This window comes from Vicugna pacos, chromosome 2, assembly GCF_048564905.1.
Source record: "Vicugna pacos chromosome 2, VicPac4, whole genome shotgun sequence".
Lineage (NCBI taxonomy): Eukaryota > Metazoa > Chordata > Mammalia > Artiodactyla > Camelidae > Vicugna > Vicugna pacos.
Window position 1 is genome coordinate 113,208,673 of NC_132988.1, and position 27,950 is coordinate 113,236,622.

Below are 27,950 nucleotides of genomic sequence, written 5' to 3' on the forward strand. Positions count from 1 at the left end.
TTTTTTTTCCTATATTGACTCAAAGAGCCTAGTTGTCCTTAAATCCTGTGAATATATTTGCCTTATAATTTGACGGCATTGAGTCAACACCCTTATAGGGTCTGTAGTGTTGTAAAAAGAGAAACTGTTCAATAAAGGATCACTAAAAAATTAGTCTGTGCTGGATAAAACCAGTGTTGGACATGAGTACTGTGCTTTGCTTTAAAGCACCTACAACTATTCAAGGAAGTATATCCTGGCCAATTACTACTTTCAAAATGGATACTTTTAATTTTGAAAAGCAAATGAGCTTTATCTTTTTGAAGTGAAACCATGGCTGTAAATAAAATAAATGTACAATGAAATGGTGATTTTTTTTTAGCAGAAAAGTACTAATGTATTTGTGTAACATTAAAGTTCATAGACTGTAGAACTGTTCTAATTATTAAATTAAACTGTTTCAAACCAAATGTGCTTGGGAAAGTGCATTTTTCAATTAATCACTGTGTGTCAACACGTTATACTAAGTAGACCTGTTTTGAGTGTCATCAGTGTGCCTGAAGTATACAGATAACAAGAACGACAGCTTTCATTTTTGAGTGCTTACCATGTTCTGGCCATTGTGCACTAAGCATGGATTAATTCTCAAGGAACTCTATATAATAGGTGTATTTGTTATTCCCAGTTTTTAGATTTGGAGACAGGCATAAAGAGGTTAAAAAAAATTGCTCAAGATTACACAGCTAATATCTAAGTGGTGGTACAGTATTGGAAAATAGGTCAAATTTAAATATGTTAAAAAATGTATTGACTGACTCTAATGTTGAATTTTGTTCTCTGTTTTTGTTCCCCTTTCTAGTTGATTTGGAGCACATGCGAACAGTAAAACCCGAAAAACACTTAAGGTTTTGCCAGGAAAATGGTTTTAGTAGCCACTTCGTCTCAGCAAAGACAGGAGACTCTGTAAGTAAAATAATGAACACTGAATATTACAAGTGTTTTACTTCTATATACTAATATTCATAGGAAGTATACTTCCATTACTTAACTTTTGGAACAAGTTAATTCCTATGAAGACATGAAATATGTTAGGTTAGATATAGCATGGGTATTCTGTTTGTATTTCTCTTCACGGTTATTTTAAGGAATTAAAAAATATGAAAGTCAAAAAGAATATAAACCACTCATAATCTCCAGCATTCGGAGGTGACCTCATATGATTCCTTCCAGTCTTATTTTTCTGATGCTCACAAATACTAGTCCTGCTGTCAAGGGACTGCATTTACTGAGTGCGTACTTTGTGATGGGCACTGTACTACTGTGATTCTCTCTGTTTTATAGAATCGTCTTAGGGAGGTTATGTAGTAGGGTCCAGGGTACACAGAATAAGGGTGGAGGTAGGATTTGTAAACCTAAGGATTGACAATCTAGGGCTCACCATATTAACCATGTTAAATATTTATTTAACAAAACTGAGGTTATAGTATAGAAATAAGGTTGTGTTTTACTTTTTAATGTATTTATCTGTAGAAAATTTTATCATGTCACTTAATAATACTAAATAGATTTAATAATCCATTAGATTTAAGAAATCATTAAATAAATGTTCAAAAATTTATTCAACCAGGTACCTATTTTTGGGCATGTAGATTATTTCCAAGTCCGGGATGTTGTTAAATTTTGCAAAATTTTAATGTAATATTTTGTCCATAAGCTTTGATGTTTTGATTTTTTTCTTTGAAATAGATTCCTTGAAAGATAATTGAAACCAATTGATAAATTACTGCCAGGAAGCCTAAGTTAACTTATATCACCACCAGCATTGTGTGAGCTCCGTATCACTGTGCTCTTTCTAACATTCAGGATTTATTTATTCTTAAATCTTTGTCCATTTGGTAGGAAAAACTAATTTTTTTGCTATGTAAATTTGAATTTCTTTGACTGCTACTGAAGTGGAAATTTAAAATTTTTTATTACTTATTAATTTTCTGCTTATTGTGTGTTTATAATTTTCTATTGCTTTTTAAAGTTTTCTGTGACCATTTTTAAGGTGGGGATAACAGCCATTTGTCATAATTTTTGCAGATACTCTCCTCTGCCCAGATTTTTATTTGACTTAATTTTCTTGGCATTTTCAACCAAAGGAAGTTTGTATTTTTTTTTCTGTGGTGTAATCTTTCTGGTGTTTTTCCTTTATGATGTCCTTGATGGTTTTTGTGCTTGGGATAAATATTAAGTAATATAAGGGTATTTAATCTTTTGGGGGGTCTAACATTTAAAAATGTGACCTCTTGGAGCGCTTTCCCCCAGGGTGGTGCAGACAAGGGCACATACCCGTACATGTCATTAAAAAAATAATAACATCAATACTTCTTGGTAAGTCCACCCATGGGTTGGGCTTTTACCCTCACGTGTCTTCCTAGGGGTCTTCTGTCATTTTGGAATTATGTTGCCTTTCAGTATTTTAGCTTGTGTTTAACCATTTAATATTTTTTGTGTACTTATGTTGAACCACCTTTAAAATTTCTTATTGTTTTCTTGTTAAGTGTAACTTTGAGATGGTTTGTTCTTGTGAAATCACTTTAAGGCTTTTAGTCATCTCCATTCCCAGGTTACTTCCCTTTGTTGCTTGAGAAGCTGAGTTTCTGGCTTACTGTGCTTTCCCTGATAATACCTTTGTCATAATTCTTAGTGATTTGGCATCTTTGTCTGTTCTCCACCCCACCTCAGCCACTCACTCCCGTGCATTGTCTTTACAAAACACCACAGCCTTTCTGTTACCTCATATTGCATATCACGCATCCTAATCACTGACCACCTTCTGTCTTCCCAGCTCACAACCTCCGAGTGCCCTAACCCAGTCAGTCTGCAACCCATGCAGGACCTACAAGACACTGATCCTAACACTTTTTCAGTGTCCCTAATTTCTTTTCATGTCCTCATTTTCCTCTCTTCCTAACTTAAATGTCATGGCCAGCCAAGCACATCCTGTCAGTTCCCTTTCCCCTCGTTCACATTATCTGACTCATTGGGCTGCCTTAAACCAAGCCCCCACCTTTATGTGGCTGCACTCATGGGTTTGAACATGATCAGAGAAAACAGAGGCATGGTGGAGGTTTCACTTAAAGTTCACAGTCACTCACTTCAAGTGGGCCCTAGTGCTGCTCAGCAAGTGTACATATCCCAGGGCCACTGTCTCTCTCCCTCACCCAGATGACTATTTCATAGCTTCCCTTCTCTCCTCAAATCTTCAAAACTTCCTCGTCCATTCTCTCAGCTGACGCCCTTGTTCTTTATTTTATAAGAAATTTGACAAACAGAAATCGACTTTCACATACTCCTGCCACCACATCTACCCCAGCTCTCCTTCCCACCCCACATCTGTATCTTCTGTCTTCTCTGCGGTTGCTGCGGGGTGCACTGTCTGTGCTCCTAGTCATTTCCTCCGTTGTGCATCAGTCCCATTTCTCATTGCCTAGTAGCGAACATCGCTTAGCAGTTCTCACTCTCTCCTGCACCTTTTTTTGTCTCCCAGGTTACTCTATCAGTATACAAAATATTATGACTTCTCTTATCTTAAATACAAGAAAACCCTTGATTCCACATCTTTAGCTATTCTTTCTTCTGCCACTTACCAGTGGAATATTTTGAAAGAGTTGTCTCCAGTTCTCTCCTCCCAACTTCTCTTCAACAGTTCCAGTTAGAATTTGGTCCCCAGTGTTTCACCCAAAATGCTCCTATTAAGGTTACCAGTGACCTCCTTTTTGTTAAATTTAGTGGTCAGTTCTTAGTCCTCATCTTACTTGACTTAGCTGCAGCATATAAAATAGTTGATCACTCTCTCCACTTTGAAATATTTTCTTCACTCAGCTTCCAGGATACCACCCCTCCTGGCTTACCTCCTGCCTTGCAGACTGCTCTCTTGGTCCCCTCTGCGGATTCCTTCTTATCCTTCTGTCTTCTAAATATTGGAGTGCCCTAGGGCTCGGTTCTTGGGTATCTCTTTTTAAAATCTCATTCCTTTAGTGAACTCGTCTAGTCTCATGGCCTTGACGAGGCCTCTTCCCTGAACTCCATAGTCGTGGACCCCAGCACCTTTGCTTATATGTCTAATTGGTAGTCCCAGTTTAATTCAGGTCCTGAACTCTTGATATTCTCCCCTCAAATCTCTCACAATCTTCCCCACTTCAGGAATGGCAGATCTTCTACCAGTTGCTAAAGCCAAGAAAATTTTGGAGTCATCCTTGACTTTCTTTCACACACTACATCTATCTATTACCAAGTCCTGTTGGTTCTACTTTCAAAATATATCCGTAGTCTAGTGACTATTTCTTACCATCTCCACTGCTACCACTTTGTTCCAAGCCTCCATCATCTCTTACATTAGTATCCTTGCTGTTTTCTCTTTTTGTACCTTGATTTCTGAAGTGAAAACTCAATACAGCAACCAGGTCGACCTTGTTAAAAACAGAAGTCACATCAAACCACCCTCCATTTTACTCAGAGAAAAAGTCAGAGTCCTTCCAGTAGCCTACCAGATCTTACTTACGTGATTTGTACACTCTTAGTCTCTTTGCTAATTTTCTTTTACAATCCTCTTTCTCTCCATTCCACCACACTAACTTTCCTGTTTCTCCTTGAACATTGACCATCAGTGAACTATACTATGTAATGCTCTTTGGGGTAGAAATGATGTAAGTCTTTCGAGGACATGTATCTCTTTTTGATTAGAAATCAAAATTAAATTAGTATAGTTGCAATAAATATTCAGTAAGTAATCATAAGTAGGGATAAGAATATGATAGGACACTTAGAAGCAAAGACAAGTTATGTGTAGCAGTCAGTGACTGGAGTGGAGCTCTAGGAGTCATAGTGGACCCAGCATAAACCTCCTATGTACGAAAGGCTGTTTATAGAAAAGTCTTCGTAGGTTTTCGTTTAATGATAATGGAGTATACTGCTCCTTTTCTGTTTGATAAAATACGGTAAAGATTGCTAAGTTGTTTTGCTCAAGAGATACGGAGAATTTATTAAAATTGGTGAGAAGCACAAAGAGGATTGAAAGGTTAGAAAGTAAGACTTTTTAAGATAAAGCTAATGCCAGATCAACAGGCCAGTGTAGAACTGCCAGTGAGGACTTCATACAGGTGGTACAGACTGCTTGACCCTCGTTTTCTTCAGGACTTACGGGAGTTTGTTATGCTAATAGTTTTTTTAAAATGTGGTATCTGTAATTAATTATCTTATGTTAAATATTTAAAAGCGTGATTTGTGTATGTTTAAACCAGTTCAGTGAATTGTATGAATTTCCAAATTACGGTTTAATCATTTAGAAAAATTATTACACTTAAAATGTTGCAGTATTTGACAAAGCTATTTTTGGAATAACCTGGTACATCATAGTTTTGCAGTTCTTGCTGTTTATCATTTTTTAGAAAGTTCAATTTACTTGAAAGTAACTTAAGCATGCCTGTTTTAAATCATTTAAACCTGTTTTTGTTATGTAGGTCTTCCTGTGTTTTCAGAAAGTTGCTGCTGAAATCCTTGGAATCAAGTTAAACAAAGCAGAAATAGAACAGTCACAGGTGATTATATTGAACTTTATATTTAAAAAAATAATTTATTTCTTAAATGACATTAATTTTCACCCTGAATCCTTTCACATTTATGTACATATTCCAAAAAGCCCTAGAAATAGATTGTGTGTGTGAATTATGGTTTGTGCAGAAGATGGAGGATGTTAACTTTTGCCAAATTATGATACCCTTGAAACTTCATTTTGTCCTTTGTGTTGGAAGAAATTAGATTACTATAATAAAAATTTCATCAGTGGTTATATAATTAGTTAAGATACTGACCATATTGTTTTGTACTTCATTAAGTTCTTCTTCCTAGATTACTGTACAATATTCTTTTTGTATTTCATATCAAATCCCAACTATTTATCAAAGTTTACCTTAATTAGTAAGAATTTACTCCATTTGGCATCTTCCATGTTTGCTTTGGTAAAACATTATTTTTTCTTAAGTCTTGTTCTCTGTTCCTCTCTAAAACATCCTCCACTGTAATGATACTGATTTTGATAGTAATTAATGATATTTATTATTTTATTGTTAATTTAATAATGGTATTAATTATTGAGGATTTCCGAATTCTCTTAGTATTCCTAGACAGTTCTCTTAGACTAAGAAATAAACATGAATACCAATGATCAAGCATTTAAAAATACCACTACACTAGCCAATTCACATTTGATTGAATGAAACTCAGAACAAGAGCCTATAAGGTTAAGCTTCAGAAGTGATTTGCGTAGAAGCAACAAATAAATTACATTTTTCCTCAATCCCTTCCACTGCATTCCTGCTCCTTGCAGCTAAAAAGGTATAATGATATTTCCCCATCCTTAAATTTTTCTTTACTTCTTTTAGAGTTAGTTCTGTGTCTTATTTTCATGGTCACTCTGTTTGTGTGTTGGGGGGGGTTTATAACAATTTGAGAAAATAGCAATTGAAAATTGTTATGCTGCTGTGGCTATTTCTAGGACTTCATTAAAATATTTGGAACTCTGGAAATCTGCAACTTGTTATTTCTCATTATACAAAAAATGTTTATTTCAGCACTTACTATGGCTAGGCACAATGTTCAGATATTTATGCCATATAAATTGCTCCCAGACACAAAAATAGTTACTTGGTTTTGGTCTAGGAGAATGGATACAAGAAAGAGAAATCACCGTGATTTGCTTGATTGCACAGAACTTGGCAGGCCGCAGAGGTCGAGTGATTCCTCTGATTTTTAGCTTCATTTTCTAAATTATGTTTGTCCCTGGTTAATCAGATAGTCCATGAATGATTATCAAACAGTTACAAATGATTTATTGATCATGTATTACAAATGTGGTTTAGTGGTGGATCCAGAGGAAATTTAAAAGAGTTTAAGATGCAGTCCCTGCCTTTAGTGAGGAAAAGTAATATATTATGTGCCAGGCACTGTGTTATCTCATTTAATCCTCATAATAACTCTGTGGGGCAGGTGGCAGTTCATCACTTTAAGGTTAGGAAACTGAAACTGTGGAGAGGTTAAGTAACTTGATCTGCGAATCTGTGGTTAGGCAGTGGTGGAGCCAGGATCTGAACTCAGGCCTATCGGACGGCAGTGTGCCTAGTATTTTCAGTCTTCCATATTGGGGGAAGATTTACTGAGGGTTTGGAGTGGGGAATTGAAAAAGAAGTTGGTATGAACAAGCTGAAAAGCTTAGTTTGTATTTTGGAAACAGAAGAGCAGTTTGGTTAAATAAATGTTACAGTGTGAAGGGAATTTCAGAAAAGATTATGGAGGTTTACGAATGCCAAGTTGATAAATTTTATCTTACATATTGACGGTGGGAAATAATTTTTTAAGCAGGGAAATAAATGAAAGCAGATTTTAGGTAGGATTAATATAATGGGATTTTTTTGTGTGTGAATGGATGAGAAAGAGATTGAAGCAAAGAGACTGGGTTACTGCCCTCATGTGATAAGGACCAAAATCCGAGTCGAAGGAAAAGAATGGATGTTAAGAGAGACATTTCAAAGAAGAATCAGTAAGACTTGTGGAATGACTGGATAGAAGGGAGAAGTCCAAGATCACGTTGAGATTTCTCTCCTAGTGGAGTTGAAAAAGGGGGAGACGCAATGATTGGTGATCCCTCCCTAGAGGGGAGGTGTGCTGGTGCGGCACAGGCTGCCATCGGAGCTCCATGGCATGCTCGGGTTCAGGGTAACTCCAGAGAGGTGGACTGATGCAAATACTTTTGAAAGGCAGAATTTTAGAGAAGTTTTACTAATATTTTTAGCTCGCTCTAGGTCATAAGAGCCAGAAACTTACTGTTTAGACTTTAGAGATGGACTTGACACCTAAGCATGTTTTAACTAAAGCAGTATCAGATGTGTTAACTGCATAGCTCTCTACCCTCCCTGTGCACCCCTCCTTGTTTGTTAGTGCACCCCGTCTTGTTTATTATGCTGTGAGGTTTAATTCAGTCTTCAGTTTCTTGGTGTTTACTTTGAATTCATTCATTAAAGGATAAATTCAAGCTACTAGAGACTTCCTGTATTATGTTCATCAGAATCCTTTGTGTGTGGGAACTTCAGTCTCCATTCCCAAAACTAGTGAATTTGGTGTCTTTGACAGTTGGATTATTTATCTCACATTTAACATTTCTCAGTGGAAACATTTTTTTAAAGTTGATTTTTTAAAAAAAGATTCATTTATAAGAAGGTACTTGCAAGCTGTGTTGAGCGCAGTGTTATTTTTTATTGAAATGATATTTGATGTATAACACTGTATAAATCTAAGAGGTATATAACACGTTAATTTGATATGGCTATATATTGTAATATGATTGTCATTGTGGCAATTATTAGCACCTCTATTACATTACATAATTATCCTTTTTAGTAGTTAGAATAAGTAAGCTCTAATCTCTTAGCAAGTTTGATGATTATAAGACAATATTGCTATCTAGAATCATTGTACTGTGCATTGTATTTCTAGGGCTTATTTACTAATCATTGTAAGTTTGTACTCTTAAACAACATTTGTCTTATCTCCCCATCCTCTGGGAACCACCATTTTATTCTATGTTTTTACAGATTAGGCTTTTTAAAATTCCACATCTAAGTAATATCATACTTTCTCTGTCTGACTTATCTCATTTAACACAATGTGCTCCAAGTCCATCCATGTTTTCACAAATAGCAAGATGTTCTCCTTTCTCATGCCTGAATAATATTACACTGTATATATACTTAGCACATTTTCTTTATTCATTCACCTGTCAATGGACACTTAGGTTGTTTCCATATCTTGCATATTGTAAATAATGCTACAGTGAACAGGGGGGTGCATATGTCTTTTTGATTTATTGTTTCATTTTCTTTGGATAAATACCCAGAAATGTAATTGCTAGATGGTGTGGTAATTCTATTTTTAACTTTTTGAGGAAACTCCATACTATTTTTCACAGTGGCTGCACAAATTTACATTTCCACCAGCAGTGCACAAGGGTTTCCTTTGCTCCACATCATTTCCAGCACTTATCTCTTATATTCTTGATGACAGCCGTTCTAACAGGTGTGAAGTGATGTCTCATTGTAATTTTAATTTGATGATTAGTGATGTTGAGCACCTCTTCATGTACCTGTTGGCTATTTGATATCTTCTGAAAGTTCATTTAAAAGCAAAGAAGTTCAGATTTTATATATACAGAATGTGGTGGGGGAGTAGGGAGGAAAGGGAGGGAGAGAGAGTGTGTACACTTGTTTTCTGTGATTTTTATGTCATTTGAGGGGTTCCGGAGGGAATTTGGTGTCACATTTGAAAGTGTTTTGTATTACTTTATACAGAAGGAGCTAGATTGTAGACTCACCAGTCACATAGAAATTGACACTATAGTAACTTCATTTGTAACATAAATATTTATAATAAGGTTTTAGTGTTGGTTCCATTCACTGATTAAAGAGACTTTGCTATTTTAGTTCTAACCTAGATTTTTCCTGTTTGAGAGTCATATAAAATGAGCTATCAACACACTACAAGTTTTGCAAGAAAGGGAAGAGGGAGAAAAGAAAGGGAATGCAGTTTATTAATACAGCAGACATTTTTTGCGGGTTTACTTTGTGCCAGGACACTAAAATCTGGCGATACAGAGATGACTAAGTTAAATTCCTTGTCCTCAAGGAGCTCCCAGAATACATGAGGGCAGGCAGATATTTAAACAGTTAAGTATGCTCTGATGCCTTTTTTTTTTTTTTACAATTCTCAGTTAGTTAGTGATTTTATTTGCGTCATTTATCTATTCACCTCTTTTCTGTCCCCACCTACGCTCCTCTGATAGTGTGAAAGTTGGGACTAGTTGTTAACAAATGTCCAAGTTTCCCAGACTGTTGAGATTTTCTCATTTTTCTTTCTTCCTTTCTTCCTTTCTTTCTTTCTTTCTTTTACTGGGGATCAAACCACGCACCTCATGCAGCATGCTCTCTGCCAACTGAGCTATTACTCCATCCCAGATGTTTTGTTTACAAAGGAGTCAAACCTTTAGAAGAAATAAATTTAGAAGTGCTATTCTCTGAGGAAGTCCAGCATTCAGCTCTTTAATAATACATTAAATAATCTAAAAAGAAAATGCATAGTTCTGTGTCTTATCTCTTTCAGTCTGAGTTGCAAGGAGGGTTTGTCCTATATACCTGGCGTTGAGTTCTTAATACATTTTTAAGCTTTGACATTTTCACTGGCCAGTTAATAAGCTATGACTTTGTTTGGTTTGAAATAGGTATGCATTAGTTTCTCTTTTTTTAACTGAAGTATAGTCGACTTACAATATCACATTGGTTTCAGGTATACAACATAGTGATTCGATATGTTTACAGATTATCCATATAAACTTATTTTAAAAATTGGCCATATCCCCTGTGTTGTACGTTACATCCTTATATTTTACTTATTTTATACCTAGTAGTTTGTACCTCTTAATCCCCTTCCTCTGTCTTGTCCCTTCCCTCTTCCCTCTCCCCACTGGTAACCACTAGTTTGTTCTCCATATCTGTGAATCTGTTTCTGTTTTGTTATATTAGTTTATTTTTTAGATTCTACATGTGAGTGAAAACATACAGTATTTGTTTTTCTCTGTCTGACTTACTTCACTAAACATAATAACCTCCAGGTTCATCCATGTTGTTACAAATGGCAAAATTTCATTCTTTTTATGACTGAGTAATATTCCACTGTGTATATATGTATATATTACATCTTCTTTATCCATTCATCTGTTGATGGACACTTAGGTGACTTCCATAGCTTGGTTATTGTAAATAATACTGCTTTGAACATTGGGGTGCATGTATCATTTCAAATTAGTGTTTTTGTTTTCTTTAGCTATATACCCAGGAGTGGAATTGCTGGATCATGTGGTAGTTCTATTTTTAGTTTTTTGGATAACCTCCATACTATTCTCCATAGTGGCTGCATGAGTTTACATTCCCACCAGCAGTGCACAAGTGTTCCCTTTTCTCCACATCCTTGCCCACACTTGTCATTTCTTGTCTTTTTGACAATAGTCATTCTGACAGGTGTGAGGTTATATCTCATTGTGGTTTGATTTGCATATTCTTGATGATTAGCAGTGTTGAGCATCTTTTCATGCATCTGTTGGGTATCAGTATGTCTTTTGTGGAAAAATGTCTACTCAGGTCTCTTTTGCCCATTTTTAAATCTGTTTGATTTTTTGATATTGAGTTGTATGAGTTCTTTATTTATTTTTGATATTAACCCTTTATCAGACTTATCATTTGCAAATAGCTTCTCCCATTCCGTAGGCAGCCTTTTCATTTTTTTGATGATTGCCTTCACTCTGCATAAGCTTTTTTTTTTTAATATTTTTTTTATTAAGTTATAGTCATTTTACAACGTTGTGTCAAATTCCAGGGTAGAGCACAGTTTTTCCGTTATACATGAACATACATATATTCATCGTCACTTTTTTTTTCGCTGTGAGCTACCACAAGATCTTGTATATATTTCCCTGTGCTATACGGTATAATCTTGTTTATCTATTCTGCATATGCCTGTCAGTATCTACAAAATTGTAAGTTTGATTAGGCCCCATTTGTTTATTTTGCTTTCACTTCCCTTGCCTGAGGAGGAGACAGTTCCAAAAAAATGTTACTAAGACCCATGTCAAATCATAGTCCATTTTTTCCTTTTTCTATTCACTTTTTAAATCTATTTTTTCATATAGTTTCAAAACCAGATGGAATCTTAGAGACCTTGCAGAAAAACCTTGTGTCTTATAGATAAGGATATTTTGAAGACCAAGGGGGTGAAGTAACTTGCCCAAAGTTGTGAATGTTACTGGGAGTGTATAATGGTGCATTATACAGAAGAAAGAGGAGAGTGGCTTTCTTTAAGCTCCTACTATGTGCAAAGTACCATGCTTTTAAAAATGCTATAGCAGTGCTTTAAATGGTAATCTATAATTTTGTTGCACCTTAAATTTATATCATAATATTCTTTAATAGTTTACACATCTGTTTTCCATGCTAGGCTCTTATGCATCTCAAAAACAGGGATTATACGTTATTTATCTGAATGTCTTCAATATGTAGAATAGTGGTTTGCTTTGAACGAATGATAGTGACAGGTGTTTTAGCCATCAAAGTCCATCAAACTATGTTTACTACATACCCTAAGCGTGACAAAACTATGACTTTTGCAATGGTAAACATGCTACTGTTGGATTAAGATGCAGTTGCAGAATTGACCAGATTGATCTTTAGTGTCTTCCCAAGCATCTCTACTACTTAGTACTTTATGATCTCAACTCTGAGGCTGACTTCTTGCTTACCCTTGTGGATAGCTACCACTTCCATTTCTGGTATCCACTTGTAGATTCTCTTTAAGAGTAAGAGTTAATCTGGTGTTGAATCACAGCTCCCTTCTCTTAAGGCCACTTCATTATTTTCACTTGATTGACTAATAGCAGAGAATATAATTGACTTTGTGGCTCCAAAGTTGGTGTTTTGTAGGTAACATTTTCTCTGAAAACATCAATGAATGAATGACTTGTAAGTAAGCCAACTGCTGTGAAATCACCTACCATGAAGCTTGTATCATGGAAATTATGCTTTTTAACTCATCCGAAAGCAAAGATTTGAATCTGCAGAGCTTTGGTTCTGGCATCCAGTTCAGAAACTTTGTACAAAGCTTTATGTCAAACAGCCAAGGCCCCCAAGAAAGATGTTGCCTTGTTAGTTCTTCATTAATTTGATGAAAATCCAAGTCATTTATGTTAGTCAATACTTCGACCAGAATGTCTTGACCACAGGTCAGTAACCTGGTTGTGTTTATAGGACAGGGTTTAAACCATCATTTTGGAGGATTAATGAGTTGCTTACTGATTATGAAAATCCTTTCTCTTTATTGTAATCCATAGTTTGGCATGAAACAATTAGGTTCGGGGGAGGCCAGATGATGGTGTTCAGAGTTTCACTGACGTACCCCCTCATACCTCACGTGGCAGTTGGTAATGCTTCTGTTGATAGCATCAGGCTGAGTGCCCAGTAAATCATGAGCCTTGTCCAGAAGTTAATGCTGCCTGCCAGAGAGCTGGAGCAGAGCCCGTCCAAGGCTCACGCGCTGCAGCGTCCTGTCCTCCACCCTCAGTTGTTTATCCAAGCTTTATAAACATTATCCCAAGCAGCAGCCTGATTAACGTTTTTCTCTCTCTTCTAATTAGTAGATGCTATTATGAAGGAAGGTATTTCTGAAATAAAATACTTGAAATTACTTTAAAAAGTGAGAATAGTTTCAAGTTTTACACTTTGTCATATGTGGTCTTTTCATCTTAAGGGTTATAGCAATAAAAAACCCTAACTTTTATTCCTATATTTAACAAATCTCTTAGATATTTGAAAACAACAGCTGTTGTGCTTAAATATTGTGTGTCAGGATTTTTTTTAATGACAGAAAAGTGTATTTTGAACTTGTTTATTTCTATATGGAATTTGGAAGCATGGAAGTTAGGGTTGTGAGGGGTGGAGGAGTGAGAATCAAAGGAAAATCTTTGACAAGTAGTAAATACTAGTAAATGTAAAAATTGTAAACGGCATATAGCGTCCTCTGACTTCTGCGTCCTCTCCCCATCTTCAAAGAAAATTAACCACTCTTTCCTCTTTGTTCCCACAACATGTTACAAGCCCCCTGGTGAAGCACTTACCTTGTGTGACAGTTAGCTGTGTACATGCTCTCTTCCCGCGAGCTCCACAGAACTGATGAACAAATTCTGTGTAGTTCACCCATGCATTCCCCGTGTAGAGTAACTGGCACATTGTGGGTCCTCAGTGATGTTTGTTGAAGGAAGTTGAATTAATACTTTCACTGCACTTCAGCATGGAGAAGCCCCGTAATTCTTTGTTGTCCTCTGAAACACTGGGCATTGTTTGTAATCGTGATACTAGAAATGGAACTCATAGCTTGTCTGGGAGGTTCAGTAGACATGTCTGTTTCAATAGTCAGAATTGTAAACAGTTGGATCTTTGTTCATTTCTTTCCTTTTATATGCATATATTCTGCTGTTTCTTTTGTGACACCTTAAATTTATGTGTATATTTCTTTTTCTTTTTTGGTGTTCCCTTCTATTTTCAGATATTGAATATACTTTCCATTTTTTCTTTCTTTCCTTTTTTTCTCTTCTTCATGTTGTTTATGTTGTACGGAATTGACAGCGTATTGTCAGGGCAGAAATAGTGAAGTACCCGGAAGAAGATAATCAACTTACCAGCTCTGCTCAGAGTAGAATCTGTTCAGTACAGTAGTGCAGGTATTAATGAATAAACTTGCAATTCGGGGGGAGGCGGGTGGGGAGGACTAGTGAATGCTATCTTGTTCCTTATTCCTTATGAATAGAGACATTCAAATGATTGTTGTGTATTATTGGGAATTAATATTGCAGAAGTCCTGTTTCAGAACTTTGAAAAATCGATCTTTTGTCAGGAGGCTTACGATTTAAACAAGGAATTGGGAACAAATTAAAATAACATTTCAGTTACTGTCAAACGTATTTGTCTTTATGGTTGTGTTTATTACATGTGCAGTGAAGTGGAGAATTGAGGCAGTTATTTCATTATTCATTCTTCACCATTTTTCCTGAAATAGCCTGATAATTGAAAGAATATTTTAAAAATTTGCCTTGAATTATCCTTCTTTGTCTGCTTGTATGTGCAGACTTAGTGAAAAAAAGTTGAAAATGGTAAAGGATTTGTTTTAATTTAAATTTATTACTTAGAGATGATTGTTAGGATATATTGCTAAATTCATTATTTAAGACATTCCTTGAAGTGTGTGTTAGAGGGAAGGAAGGAAGAGCTGAAAGTGTCTTTTAGTTTAAATTATTTTAAAAATATAAGGTAATTTTGTAAATTTCTCATTATTCTATATTTTGTTAGAGTCATTATTCATAACCTAATAGCTGTTTTGGAAGTAAGTTAGGGATTTGTGAGAAAAGTATTAAAAATTAAAAAAGTTTTAAAAATTGGGTTGCTCAGAACATTTCTTCTTTATATGTCACATCTCTTTAATATTTATAACTCTTCTCACTAACTCACAAATTGATTAACATTTTAAAAGTTGTGTTTGGGAATAATGGCTTATGAAAATATTAATAATGACATTTTTTACTATGAAATGATGAAGTCTTAAGAGTTAAAATATGTAAATGATTAATTTTAATTCCTTTGCTTTAAATTATAACCAGGGTTTAATTTTTCATATTGATTTGCCGATTTTTTATTAGACTTGTGAGAACCTCAAGTTAATGTCACATAACCAGAGAAGACTCCATTTAAAAGAATTGCTGTTACAGCCTTTAACAAACCAAACCTCCCCCAACCGAAAAAAAAACCCCAGCTCGACTTTAGTTGGTTCTGGATGATTCTTTTAATATCAGCTCCTGCTTCATTTATGATGTCTATCATCAGGAGTTCACCAGAGTTCAGAAAATAAAAATATACTCTAAGGAGCTCTTTCGAAATGTTCTGATGTCCTGATAATAACTCTGTTTTCTTTTATGACAGAGGGTGGTGAAGGCAGATATTGTAAACTACAACCAGGAACCTATGTCAAGAACTGTTAACCCTCCTAGAAGCGCTATGTGTGCAGTTCAGTGAGCGCATTTTTCTTTTGTATTGATAGTTCTGGCTGCCCTTCGCCTCTGTGTGGGCCTGAGGACCTCTAGGAACTTGCTTTATCAGTGACCATCTCTGTAGTTCAGTTAACACTTTCCTCTTAACTCGCTTCATCATTACGAGCTGCCTCACAGCCGCAGGCAGCTCCTTGGACTGGAAAGAATTCAGCTTCGGGACCACACACTTTGAATGGAAAGCCCATTCTCTGGAAGTAGACTGCTTCATTGTAAAAGAATAATGTTGGTTCTCTTTATGTCCTCACTTCTTTTTTCCCCGATGTAAATTTTTTTAAACAAATATGAAAACTCTCCAGGTCTTGACCATCAGCCAGGATTTTGCCAGAGCACAGTTTCATTCTCTTATCTGAACTGATACCTGGCAAAGTATGCTTCGGAGTGCAAACATTTAAACAAGTAATATATTTTATCTACAGATACTTAAGAAGGCATTCTTTTGCTATCTATTGTAAGTAAAAATATGTAAAGCTGTATCTAACTGAAAATGCTTGAAATAAAGCTATAATAGAAATACTTTTTTTCATTTTTTTAAGAAAGGGCCGAAATTGTTTATATTGTAGCTGTAGCTCACGAAATAGTGAGTATTTGATATTGTATTTTTGTTACTGTATCATGGTCAGTATGTATTGTGTGATACTCAAGTTAGACGGCTTTGTGAATTCTGATAAACGTCCAGCTGCTGCTCCAGTGGACTTCCTCCTGCAGGCTGCGTAAGAGAACTCCCAGGATGAGCTATGACTATTGTTGGATCACTGTGGATCAGACTGTACCTGATGTTCAGATGTTTTTCTCCTGCAAATAAATTTATTTAAATTACTTTTGGGGGGGAATTTTCTTTCTGCCATATTCTTTAGGTATAGAAAAACAAAGATTCTTTGGATTCAGACCAGTGATTGTGTGAAGCTTAATAAACATGAGTAACTTAGAGTTGTTAGGTGATTCTGTTAGACCAGTTAAAACCCGGACTCTGTAGCCCGGCATTTCAGGGCTCCATGTCAGTGGCATTCTGCCCCGTACCTTTCCTCACGCTGCTTTTCCACCCGCCTCCTGTCTGTGCGCCAGCAGAGCCGTGGGCTCGCTCCTGTGTGCTTATGAAGCTCTGCCGTCCTGTCTTTGCTGCACAGGCCCCTCTGCCTGGAATTCCTCCCCCTTCTCCCAATGTCTGCCTTCTGCCAGCCGGCGTCTAGGCACCACGAGGGCAGGGCTCTGTCCTGGTAGAGTTGTGTTGTGTTTTGTGTGGGCACCCGAGTACTGGGTGCCCCGTGTTTGCCATGTGAAACAGGGTGAATGCTGCCCCTCCAAAGCCAGTCCTCGTCTCCACAGCTGCAGGTTCCACGTGAGTACCTCTCAGGTGGCCATTACCCCTTTCTGCCTTGGGTCCCACTTGTCCGTGTCCTTGTGTTTTACTGTTCATAGACGATGAGCCTGTTGAAGGGCAGACCCTGTCCTCTCCTGCGTCCCTTCAGGAGTGCCTGTCAGGGTGCCTTCCCTGGAGGAGACTTGCCGTAAGTGTGTGCAGGAATTTTGGACATCTAATTTTACAGCTATAAGGGATTTTAGAAACCTTGTTGTTTCACATCTTGCGTGGCAAGGGAAACTGAAGGTCGGAGAGGAAAGGAGCTTGCCAGAAGTGGGGACGACCCTGGCAGTTCTGAGGCCGGGTGAGCTGGACTGCTTCTGGCACTCCTTGCTGTCCAGGGTGGGCGCTGTTCAGGTAAGATCGTAGTTTTTTAATTAAAAAAGAAAAGGAACTTGAGGTCATGAAATAACAGTGATAGACCCTATAGGAGATCTTCTGTCTCTTGGCCAGGGTTAACACTTTTTCAAGAGTGATTTGAAATCTAAGAAATTTTGAAACTTGGGCCTGCGGCACTCATTAGGCAGTGAGTCCAGCTTTCCCCACTTTGATTTCTGTGCTTTTCACTTTCTAGCAACTGTGCAGCCTTTTTAAGCCTTTCAAGGTGGCATGCCCTTCAGGATAGTTCAGCTTATCCTTCCTTTCAAGACCTTTCTGATACATGCTGGTCGGTTGGCTAGGGCCGTTTAGGAGAGTATAAAGTTGAATAAAAGATTTCAACCCTCAAGGACCGTACAGTCTAATAGGAGAGATGTTTGTTGTTGCTGCTGCTACTTTAAAGCTGTGGTTGGTTGAGGTCTACTGTTAACTAAACTTGCCCTGCTTTACATTCAGTAAGGGGTAAGACCATGCCTTTTTGATCATTTCTTGTCATTTATACATCTATGTGAAAATTTGAAGATTTTTAAAAGTGTTTTTTTTTTCAGTCCCAATTATTGCAATATTAAAAGGTGTGACTTAACACGTACGTATGATTGTACAGGCATCTGGAGGAGGCAGAGAGAAACTACAGAAGATCTGCGATCAGACCAGGGTACTTCAGTTGTGTGTTTATAAAAGTCAGAGCACTAAAGGGCACTGAACAGAGGGCAGGTGAGGGAATGGCTTTGTCGGTTTTCTCTCCCAGGACATTTCCAGGCACTTGTCACAGGAGCTGTTTTATTTCCACACCACACTATGAGAAGGGTGTCATTGTCCCTGTTATGTACGAGGACATTGCAGCGGGGAGTGAGTGATGTACACTAAATCCCTGCTTGAGGGTAGAGCCAGGATCCACACAAACCATTTCTGAGAGAGGGTGCACTCGGCCGAGTACTGAATTAGGTTGCCTTCCCTTTGTAGAGCTCACACAGCTGACCTTCCTAGATGTTGATCAGGCCTAGGTGTTCTTCTGAGAAGTGGTGACGGCCAGTGCTGGTCCACCCACTTTCTCACGCCGACCATCTAGACTGGCAAGCGGTATGTGTCTAGAGAGGCTCATGGTGGTAAGTTTGCCCTCTGATCACAGAAGGGAGGACAGAAAAATGCCTCCCCTGCTGTTGGTCTCATTGGTTTCATGTCTGTCCCGTCCTAAGCTTGAAGGGTCATTGAGGGCCTTCTGGCTCGGGGAAGGCAGGCGCAGTGAACACGCAGTAAGCATATGGCCAAAGCAGATTTCTGAATTCCATATTACAATTTTCCCCATACCTCGGGTTTTATTTTTGAAACAAAAAATAGGATTCATGCTTTTTTTACTTTGACTGTTACCTCTCCTGTCTACAGTTTTTAATTTAAAAAATTATAAGTCTTTCCATCTAGTTTTAGGCACTTTGTCTCCTGAAGACTCAAGCTATAAAGTTTCAAACACATTGTGGTCACTTCTGCTGCTTATTGAACTTTTGAAAACACAAAAGTTTTCAGCCAGAACTGGTCATTGGATGCTGCTTTTCAAGTGCACCCTCTATTATGTGTGGCAAACCACTCTGGAGTGGTTTTTGGAGTGGCCCAAAGAACTCCTGTGACTGCTTTATTATTCCAGGAGGAGGTAAGCCAGGACCCTTTAAAGTCGATCACTGAAACAATGTGATGGGGCATAATAGTGTGTGTGTCATTTAAAAATAGAAAAGTTTTCTGGCCATAACCCGTGCAGTGACTGCTGCAATGTTGGACATCCTGGAAAACAGTTGCAAGATTCAAAGAAAATGGAAATGCAGACCTTCTGAGCGTTGTGATGGACGTCTGCCAGCGGCCTCCCCAGCATCAGGTCACCGCTTCTCCCAACAACAGTGTCCTGATTTCCCGGTGGATCCCACCTTCATTTTCAACCACTCACAGCTCTAGGGATGGATTCTCACTGGCTTAAACCTATTAGGATATTAATTCCTCTTGGTCTCAGTGATTGGCTCAGCTAACTCCATCAGAGCTAATGAAACTGGAAGGGACATTTGCTGAGGTTTCTGAAAAACGAGAAAAAAGAAAAGAAAGCTTTCATCCCCTGAAGTTCCCAAATGACTCTTTGCCCACTGGACTTGAATGAGACAGGCTGTAGCTGTGAGCAGCACTGGCAGCCGGTTTGAGGACACGAAGGGAGAACCTGCCCAAATCCAGAGCTCATGCCAAGGGAGCAGAGGTGAGACATGGGGAGAAGCCCCGTCCCTGACACCGAGCCCCAGATTAAGGCAGGCTTGAACTGTGTAACAGCATGACTCGGTTTCCTCTGTCACTTTGGCTCGGGTTAGTTTATTTCCTTGTTAGTTCTTACATAAGCGGCTGTTATGTACCAGGGGCTTTGCTTGGCACCAAAGGTCGAGATGAACATGTCTGCGTTTTGTCCTTAAGGTCTTAGTCTAGGTACACATATAACTCATCGGAATGGAATCAGTTAAATGCTTCAATAAAACTGTAATATAGGAAGATGTAGCTTAACAGTGAGTGAAGAATCAGGGATTTCAGATAACAGGAATCAGGGTCAACAGTATAAGGTAATTGCCTCTTATAGGATTACTTAATACAATCTTAGACTATGTTAATGCAAAAAGAGTCTCTGTTCTCTGGGTTAGTTTGTGCATACGTATCACCTGGAGAATCTTGATTTAGTAGGTCTAGGGTGGGGTTTGAGGCTCTGAATTTATAACAAGCTGCCAAGGAGTACTAATGCTGCTGACTTTTGGATTACACTTTGAATTGCAAGGGATTAGGCTATGCTGACATTATTTTTCCTTCTATGGGTGCCCCTCTTTAAGAGGGCACATTCTGATCATGGTGAAAAGATACAATGTCATAAGAAACTGTTGAAGGAAGACGGTATGCTTAATTTGGAAAAGGGAAAGCTTCCGAGAGAGACTGGTGGTAGTCTCCAGAGAGGTGAGACCATGCTTCGGAAAAAGCTTAAACTTCCAGTATGTAACCTACAGGACGCCAGAAGCAGGGTGGGTAGATAGAAGCTATCGGAAGAAAATTCTGATGCAGCCCAAGACAGAACCTTGCAAGCATCTGCTCTATGTTTTATGAAGTGTCAGGTTGCAGGGTTGCAAACTCATGGCGTTAGGGGCTAGGTAAGTAAATAAATGAACACAAAGCAGTTAAGCATATAAAACAATAGGGAGAGCATGTGCCCGGCTACAGCCATTCTAACCCCATTTTTAAAGTTACATTGGCCAAATAAAACCAGTGTATGGACAGGGCCACTGCTAACCCATACAGAATCATTAAGCCAGTTAAGAAAAAATTTTCCTTTCTCAAATCATTTATTTCTCTCTTCTAGAAAATTGTCACACCATTCCGTTAGAACTGATCATTTCACTATCCTGTAAAATGTGTGATTAAATCTACAAGACCTTTGATGTGAATGGCAGTCCTACTGAGGGGGTGAATTCCACCCTTTGGCTACTAGATCGCAGTTCTTGTGAATGTAAACCTTAGTGTCTGGATGCAAAGCTGATGATATTAAGAGAGAAAATTATTTGTCAAACTTTTTTGGAGAGCTAAGTCATAATATTCGGGCTGGGCCCCAGGGGCCTAAGATGCCTAGGGACACAGCCTCTGTCCTGCAGTTCGTAGGGCATCCTGGTGTCCTAGGAGAGCGTCCATCCTGGTAATGGCGTACAGGGTGCTGGGAGCAGCTCGGTTCCCCCCGGACAGGGGTGAGGGGCAGTCAGAACAGATTTAACAGGGGAAGTGAAGCTTGGCCTGACAGCCTTGAGTGAGGCGACCCTCCCAGCACCTTCATCCTTGGGAAGCAAGCCTTTCAGTGGAGCAGGGCCTTTGGGCTGAGCTCAGAACCATGTACATTCCATTCTATCTGGCCCTTCATTTCATCAGTTTTCCATGCTGCAGAGCTGGAAACGAGGAAGGGCAGATGACTTGTTTTAAAGTCCTTCTTCGAAGTCACACTGAGTACTCTTAGGCCTCATGCGCTGTAGACTGAAGTAGACTCAGGGCTGGAGTTGGGGCTGAGGGAGGCACTGTGCATGTACCAGCTCAGTCAGCCACTCTCCCCTAAGCCTGGTGACCTGGCCTCCTTAATCCTTAATTAACCTGAATCCGCAGGTTGCACGTGGCTTGGACTCTGAGCCACTGTGTCTCTCAGGCCCCTTCCCCTCTTCCTTGGCTGCTGCCTGCATTGCTCTAACAGCCCGCTTTCTTCAGAGACCTCCACATCACCTTCATGCTGCAGCTGTAGGGGGGGACTTGACCTACGGGTTTGAATTAGGTCAGTCTCACTCCAAATCCCTCATGGCTCCTCAGGGCCTTTCCCATCAGCCCGACATTCTGAATCCTCCAGCAGCTTCCCTATCCTTCCTTCTGAGACATCTGTTCATCTTTAGCTCTTGTGACTACCTTGTGGTCCCTCACTTCCATGTCTCCACTGAGATTTCCTCTAGGGAAAGAGGGACGCTGAAGAGACGAGTTGGAAAACGTGTTTCTTCTCCCAGCTCAAAGATCAGTTGACTGCATAACTAGTCAAACCACTTAATATCTCTGAGCTCAGTTTCCGGGGCTCGCTTGCGCAGGACGGTTACATGTGCTCTTTATTGTTGCCGTGGTTTATAATGGATGCAGTGCAGACATCCTGAGTTCTGTATAAACATCTTCTCATCCGATGTATGTTAGTTAGCCTTCCAGATGGCCTACGACGAAGCTTGCCATCAACTTGCCAGCCCTTTGATGCAGCCAGCCTGGAAGTGAACCCCTGGCTTTTCATGAGACTGCAGCTTCACCAGAGACCACCAGGTAGAAACACCCAGCCAGGGTGCCCCAAACTCCTGCTTCACAGAAACTGTGAGAGAGAACAAATCATTACTGTTGTTTTAAAATCTCAGTGTAATTTGCTTCAGAGTAATAGGTGACTAATACAGTGGGTACTTGTATCATCTCTGGCAGACGGGAAAGCTATGGCTCAGGGCAGTTTAACAACCTGTCTGAGGTTGTACAGTTGTCCAAAGGCGGTGGAACCGGGATCAGACCCAGGTCGGCCTGCTCAGAAGCCTGACACCCCAACTGCCGTGTTATCCGCCCCCCTCATTACCGTCCCTGTGCCTCAGGCGTGGTGGTGCTTACTAAACAGCTTCCAGTGACTGAGCAAACCGTTTTCATGACTCAGTATATAAACAAATTGCATGAATATGTATTTACAGGGCGTTAGCCTGTAAAAATGAAGGATGAACGAATATTTGCAATCTCTGTTGTCAGGTTGAAATTAGCCTAGTTTCTTTAAAACTTCTAATCCCCAAACGAAGATAACGCTACCATTTGTTCTGACTGTAGAAATGCTGTAAAATACTTAATACAGAGAAAAATAAAGAAATTAAGATCGCCCCTTCCCTGTCAATGTTGACATTTTGGTGAAAACCCATGTACCAGATATGGATAAATGCAGTTCCAGAAATTATAATAAATTGCATTATATTAAATAACTTGTTTTGAAATTTGCTTTTGTTGACAAATGATATTAAAGACATTTTCGAAATCCATAAACATAATACACATCATCATTTTTAATGGCTTCATGGTTTTCAAGTGTATAACAGGATAATTTAATCACTCTGTGATCTGTGGACATTTATTTTTTCCCCAAATTTTCACTATTATAAAGTATGCCTTGTTGAACATCCTACGTATATCTTTCTATATTTTCTTGTATATATTTATCCCTGAGATAAATTCCTAAAAGTAGAATTGCTGGTTCAAAGGGTATTTTGAAAATATTTCATATTTTGATAAAATTTGCCAAACTGCATTTCAGAAATATTGTACAACTTATCCTGCTAATGGCAAGTGAAAGTGTCCACTTCCCCATGACACTGGCAGCATTAGAGTCGGTAAATTCCTCCTGTAAATGTGGTGGGTTCGCTGACCTGTGTGGTCCTCTACATGGCACTGATGTGGACTGACTTTCCCAACAGCTGTGAGCAAAGGCAGATAGGATGTCTCTATGGTAGCAAAGACTCGTGCCTACAGGGACGTTTTCCTGGTGCCTCTATTTTGGTCTTGACATATTTTAGTAATGTCAAATTGTTTCTTATACACCCAGTAAATATCCTTAGCAATCGTTAGTTCAAAATTGTTTATTCTAACTTGAGTTGTATAAAGTCACAGCACACAAGTGGCTTATTAAAACAAAAGTAACCCACCTTCCATATAAGGAGCCTTTGTTTTCCTTATTTTTCTCTCCCTTCCTCTGAAGCCTTAGTCCTCCCTCCCAGCCCTCCCCTTCCCCACCCCACACCCCCCATCCCAAGCAGACGTTACCAAGCCCTCTTGTGCCCTTTGCTTGCACATGGAAGTGAGTCGTCCAGCTTCTCAGCTGACCACAGCCTTGCCAGAGGCCCCATGCTAGAAGCACCCACCAGGCTTGTAGCACCACCAGGCCACCCTGCAGCCATGAGGCTGGTTGTCCCAGTCCCCTTCAGACCATGAGCTCTCCATGGCCAAGAACCCCCCTGTTGTTTGCATCTCCCTGGTGCCTGGCATTGAAGAAGCACTCAATCAACGTTTATTGAATGAATGAAACCTACCAGTATTGTAGGTTGTCATCAGCAACTAAGCAGCCCATGGGGTGAGCTGGGAGGAGCTCTGTCCTGGGGACAGGTGACCAAGAGACTGACCTTGTCTTAGCTTCTAACTGGCTATGTGACCATGGGCAAATTCCTCCACCTCTGTCAGGCTCCATTTCTTTATATGCAGTGAGTTTGTTACTCTCAGTGGTTTCCAAACCTGGTTGTGATCAGAATCACCTGGGAAGCTTAAAAAAAAACACTGATTCTGGGGCTCCACCCCAGATGCAGGGCTCTGGATTCAGTTTGGGAACCACTGGACAAACTCATCTCTCTGTGTCTCTCCTCCCTTATGTGACCAAGAACACACTGCCAGCTTTGAGGCCTCCATTTGCAAATCTGTAAAATGGGGATGATAACCATAGTGACAGCCCAGAGAACTTCATGGAGCTGAAATGAGACTCCAGTCTTGGGAGGAAGGACCTCAGAAACTTGTAACAGTTCCAAACATATTCATGAACTATTGGCCTTTTCTGTCTGCTTTTCTCAGTGTGACTTGGGGGCCAACTTTGGCTACCCAGCCCTAATGGAGCGGTACGGAGCCCCTGAGTTAGCCCCGTCTTTTGCTTCTCCCACTAGCAGTCCAGATTCTTCTAAAATTGCCTCCTTTGTTCCTCACTTCAGGGTGAGGGATCATCTCTTTCCAGCTTCCCTAAAACCCTCGACTCTTGAGCCAACTTAACCATTTCCTCCCGCCCCACCTCCACCCCCTGTTCTGTCCCTTATCCCAATCCTCTGACACGTTCTCAAATTTGTCTTCCACATTGGCAGGTGGCCCGCTCACAGGTTGGCCGGCTGCCCTGTGTTTGGGTCAGGGTGCAGGGATGATGCTGTAAAAAGCTGACAGGAAGCTGAGTGAACCAAGATGTGGGCTTCGGCCCATTACTCCTCCCACAACCAGGAGCAGAGGGGACCGGTTTGTTGCCGGTGCTCTCCTCGAAGGCCCACCCCTGGCTGTCGATGATGAGGAACGAGAGAAGGAGGATAGAGGGAAGGCATTAAAGATTTACTGAGAAGCCACTCCGCACCAGGTCCCGTTCTAGGCACTTTGCACGGATTTTCGTAACAGCCAAGTTAACAGCTCATCTGCTTTGCCATGCAGTGTACGTGGGCATCTGATTGGACCCTCATCCCAGGCCTGCCTTGGGAGCTGTGATTCCCATCTTCCAGATCAGGAAGCTGAGACTTGGAGGAGTGAAATGTCTTGTTCGATGTCACCGGGTCAACAGGAGGCAGAACAGGGATTTGAACCCTGATCCAACAGACTCAGGCATCCGCCATGCCCGACTGGGATGGCATTTATTCACGCTCCATATTTAGCATCTAAATTTCCAGGGAAATGCTTGACCCTAGAATGGGATTTCTTCTTAGATTTTTGCAGCCAAAATTATTTTAATTTTATGGCTAGGAAAAATGTAAACTTACATTTTCAGCAGACCAGAGATGACAAAGTATGCATTTGTCAAATAAAATTCTTTGCTGTGATAAAGTAAATTATTCCTTGGCCTTGTAAAAAATTAGGCCTCACTTGAACTGTTTTCACTTCAGCCTTGCTAATATTTCTGTTATCTCCATTAGGGATTACAGTGATGAATGCCTTTTATTCGCATCGTTAAGCATTTCAGCGAATGTGTGAACACACGTAACGTCGTAAGTCACAGGGAAATGAAACAACACGGTCTCCTGGAAAGAAGGGAAGTCTTGAGAGTCTGACAGATCGGGTTAGCGTCCTGTCTCTGCCGCTCTGCAGCCCTGCAGCCCTGCAGCCTTGGGCAGATGCCGCAGCTTCTCCGGGGCTCCGTTTCCTGGTGTGTAAAACACAGTAATACTTACCTCACTGGGTGATTTTAAGGATGGAATGAGGGGACATACTTACAGCACTTTGCTTTACACAGTTCCTGGCATGGGGTAAGTGCGTAATAAATGTCATGGTTATCATTGGAATCGCTCTCATGGTAACTAGTTGTTTAATGATACGCCCAGGGCTCACTCTAGTTATGAGTCCTCTGGGCAGCAGGACTGAGTTTCGGCCTTCCCGTCTGGGGGCCCCAGCTGCTGACGGATGTCCGCCCCTGTTGGAAACAGCTCAGGCAGCAGGCAGAAGTAGGTGAAGTTCAGTGGTGGGTGTTAGCTGTTGAGAGCCTTTTGGCTGCAAGCAACCAAATAACTAACTTTAAGTATCTTAAACAGTTAAGAATATTGATCACCTCTTACAAGTATTCTCAGGGTAAGGTGATCGCAGGGTTGTTTAAGTTGTTCGGAGATGCCACCGAATTTCCAGATTCTTGCCTTTCTTCTTTGCCGTCCTCAGCCTATTGACTGCTGGGCTGGCTCTCTCATGGTCACAAGGTGGCTGCAATAATGCCAGGTGTCACATCTTTACACCACAAAACCCAAAGGTCAGAAGGAGAAAAGGGGGCCCATCTCATCCTCATACTTCCTTTAAAGAAAGAAGAAAAATTTCCCCAAAGCCCCAGCTTCCAGAAGATTTCTCACCCCTTCCATTAGCCAGAATTTTATCAAATGCTCATCCCAGACCCGTGGTAAGGGAAAATGGTTAGGGCCAGTGACTCTCAACTCTGTCTGAGATTGAACTAGGGTGAGGGGGGAGCATCTTTAAAATACATACAGATGTCTAGGTTCTACTCTTAGAGATTGATTTAAAGGGGCTCAGTTGGGGCCCTGTTGTGCATATACACGTCTGTGTGTGTGTGTGTGTGTGTGTGTGTGTGTGTGTGTGTGTGTGTGTATACACTCCAAAGAGCTCTGATGAGCATCTAGGGTTGAAAATCATTGGTTTAGACTGTTCAAGTTTCACCCCCCGGGATGGAGAGCGTCCTAGTCTTCAGTGAAGCACATGGCCATGGGATAGCTGAACCAGTTCAAGTTCTAAACGGGGTGTGTGGCTATTGGTAGACATCCAAAGGCATCTGAAGCATCTGCCCCACACAGGTACAGTTAGGGTATCTGGATTAGGCCACATGATATTTTGAAAAAAAAAAAAAAAGTGAACATCTGACAGACCAGAGTGAGAACTCCATGTGGCCACCAGCAACTTGCCTCGGTTTGGTTAATCTCTCTGAGCGTCAGTTTTCTTATCCAAACCATGAGGAGAATGCTGCCTACCTCCAGGAGTAGTTTTGGGGTTAAATGAAAGCAAGGAAGTGAGAGGAGCTGACACAGATTGGGGCTCAGTACATGCTTGGTAATGTCCCTGGGGGTCAGATTTTTCCTCTTGCAGATCAGGAAATATAACTGGGCCTGCCCTGGGGCCCGCTGGGCCTGTTTGCCTTGGTTGTGACCTGCATGCTTGACCAGAGCAACAACGGCAACGCTCTTCTGTGTTGCTTGGAAAGGAGGTTTGACGCAGAGTTGGGCAGAGGGGCGCCCTTGGCAGGGCTGGGTGGCAGGGTTCACGGACCATGGGGGAGGAGCGAGGCGTGAGTGCTGGCTGGACTCTAGGGGGTGTCCGAGCCTGCAGGCCCTGCAGGCTGCTTAATGGAAGCTTTGGGCGTGGCCCGCCTCCTCGCTGTCAACTCGGCGGCTCCTTTATCTGCCTGCTGTCCAGGAGGAGTCAAGTGTAAGCCAGCGGTCCAGGGGAATGGGTTGTCAGGTCACTGAATCAATGCTACAGTTAATCTGTTAAAAACAGCAAGGCTCCCATTTGTAAACATCTCCTTGATAAGCCCTTTATAGCATATACAACCTGGGAAAATGAATGGCTTCCCACCAGCTGCCCTGGAATCACTGTCTCCCTGTGCTTGTCCAGATGCCCTCCCAACTCAGCTCGGCCCAGCCCAGCCTAGCCCAACCCAGTCCTACACACGTGGACCCAGCTGAGCAG

The 27,950-nt window shown here is 40.3% G+C and overlaps 1 protein-coding gene across 3 annotated transcripts in view; it reads left to right on the forward strand.

The window, feature by feature from the left end:
- The window catches only part of RAB28 (RAB28, member RAS oncogene family), a 163,765-nt gene that overhangs the window by 65,512 nt on the left and 70,303 nt on the right, over positions 1–27,950 (forward strand). Inside the window, exons 5-8 of one of the 3 annotated variants that reach the window (XM_006208085.3) lie at positions 839–942; positions 5,487–5,564; positions 14,241–14,335; positions 15,588–16,532. In XM_006208085.3, coding sequence (XP_006208147.1) covers positions 839–942; positions 5,487–5,564; positions 14,241–14,330 — 272 coding nt within the window. In that variant the 3' untranslated portion in view covers positions 14,331–14,335; positions 15,588–16,532. Of the gene's footprint in view, positions 1–838; positions 943–5,486; positions 5,565–14,240; positions 14,336–15,587; positions 16,533–25,684; positions 25,915–27,950 lie in introns of those variants that run through there. The other 2 variants (XR_012062747.1, XM_006208084.3) reach the window with 2 other exon arrangements.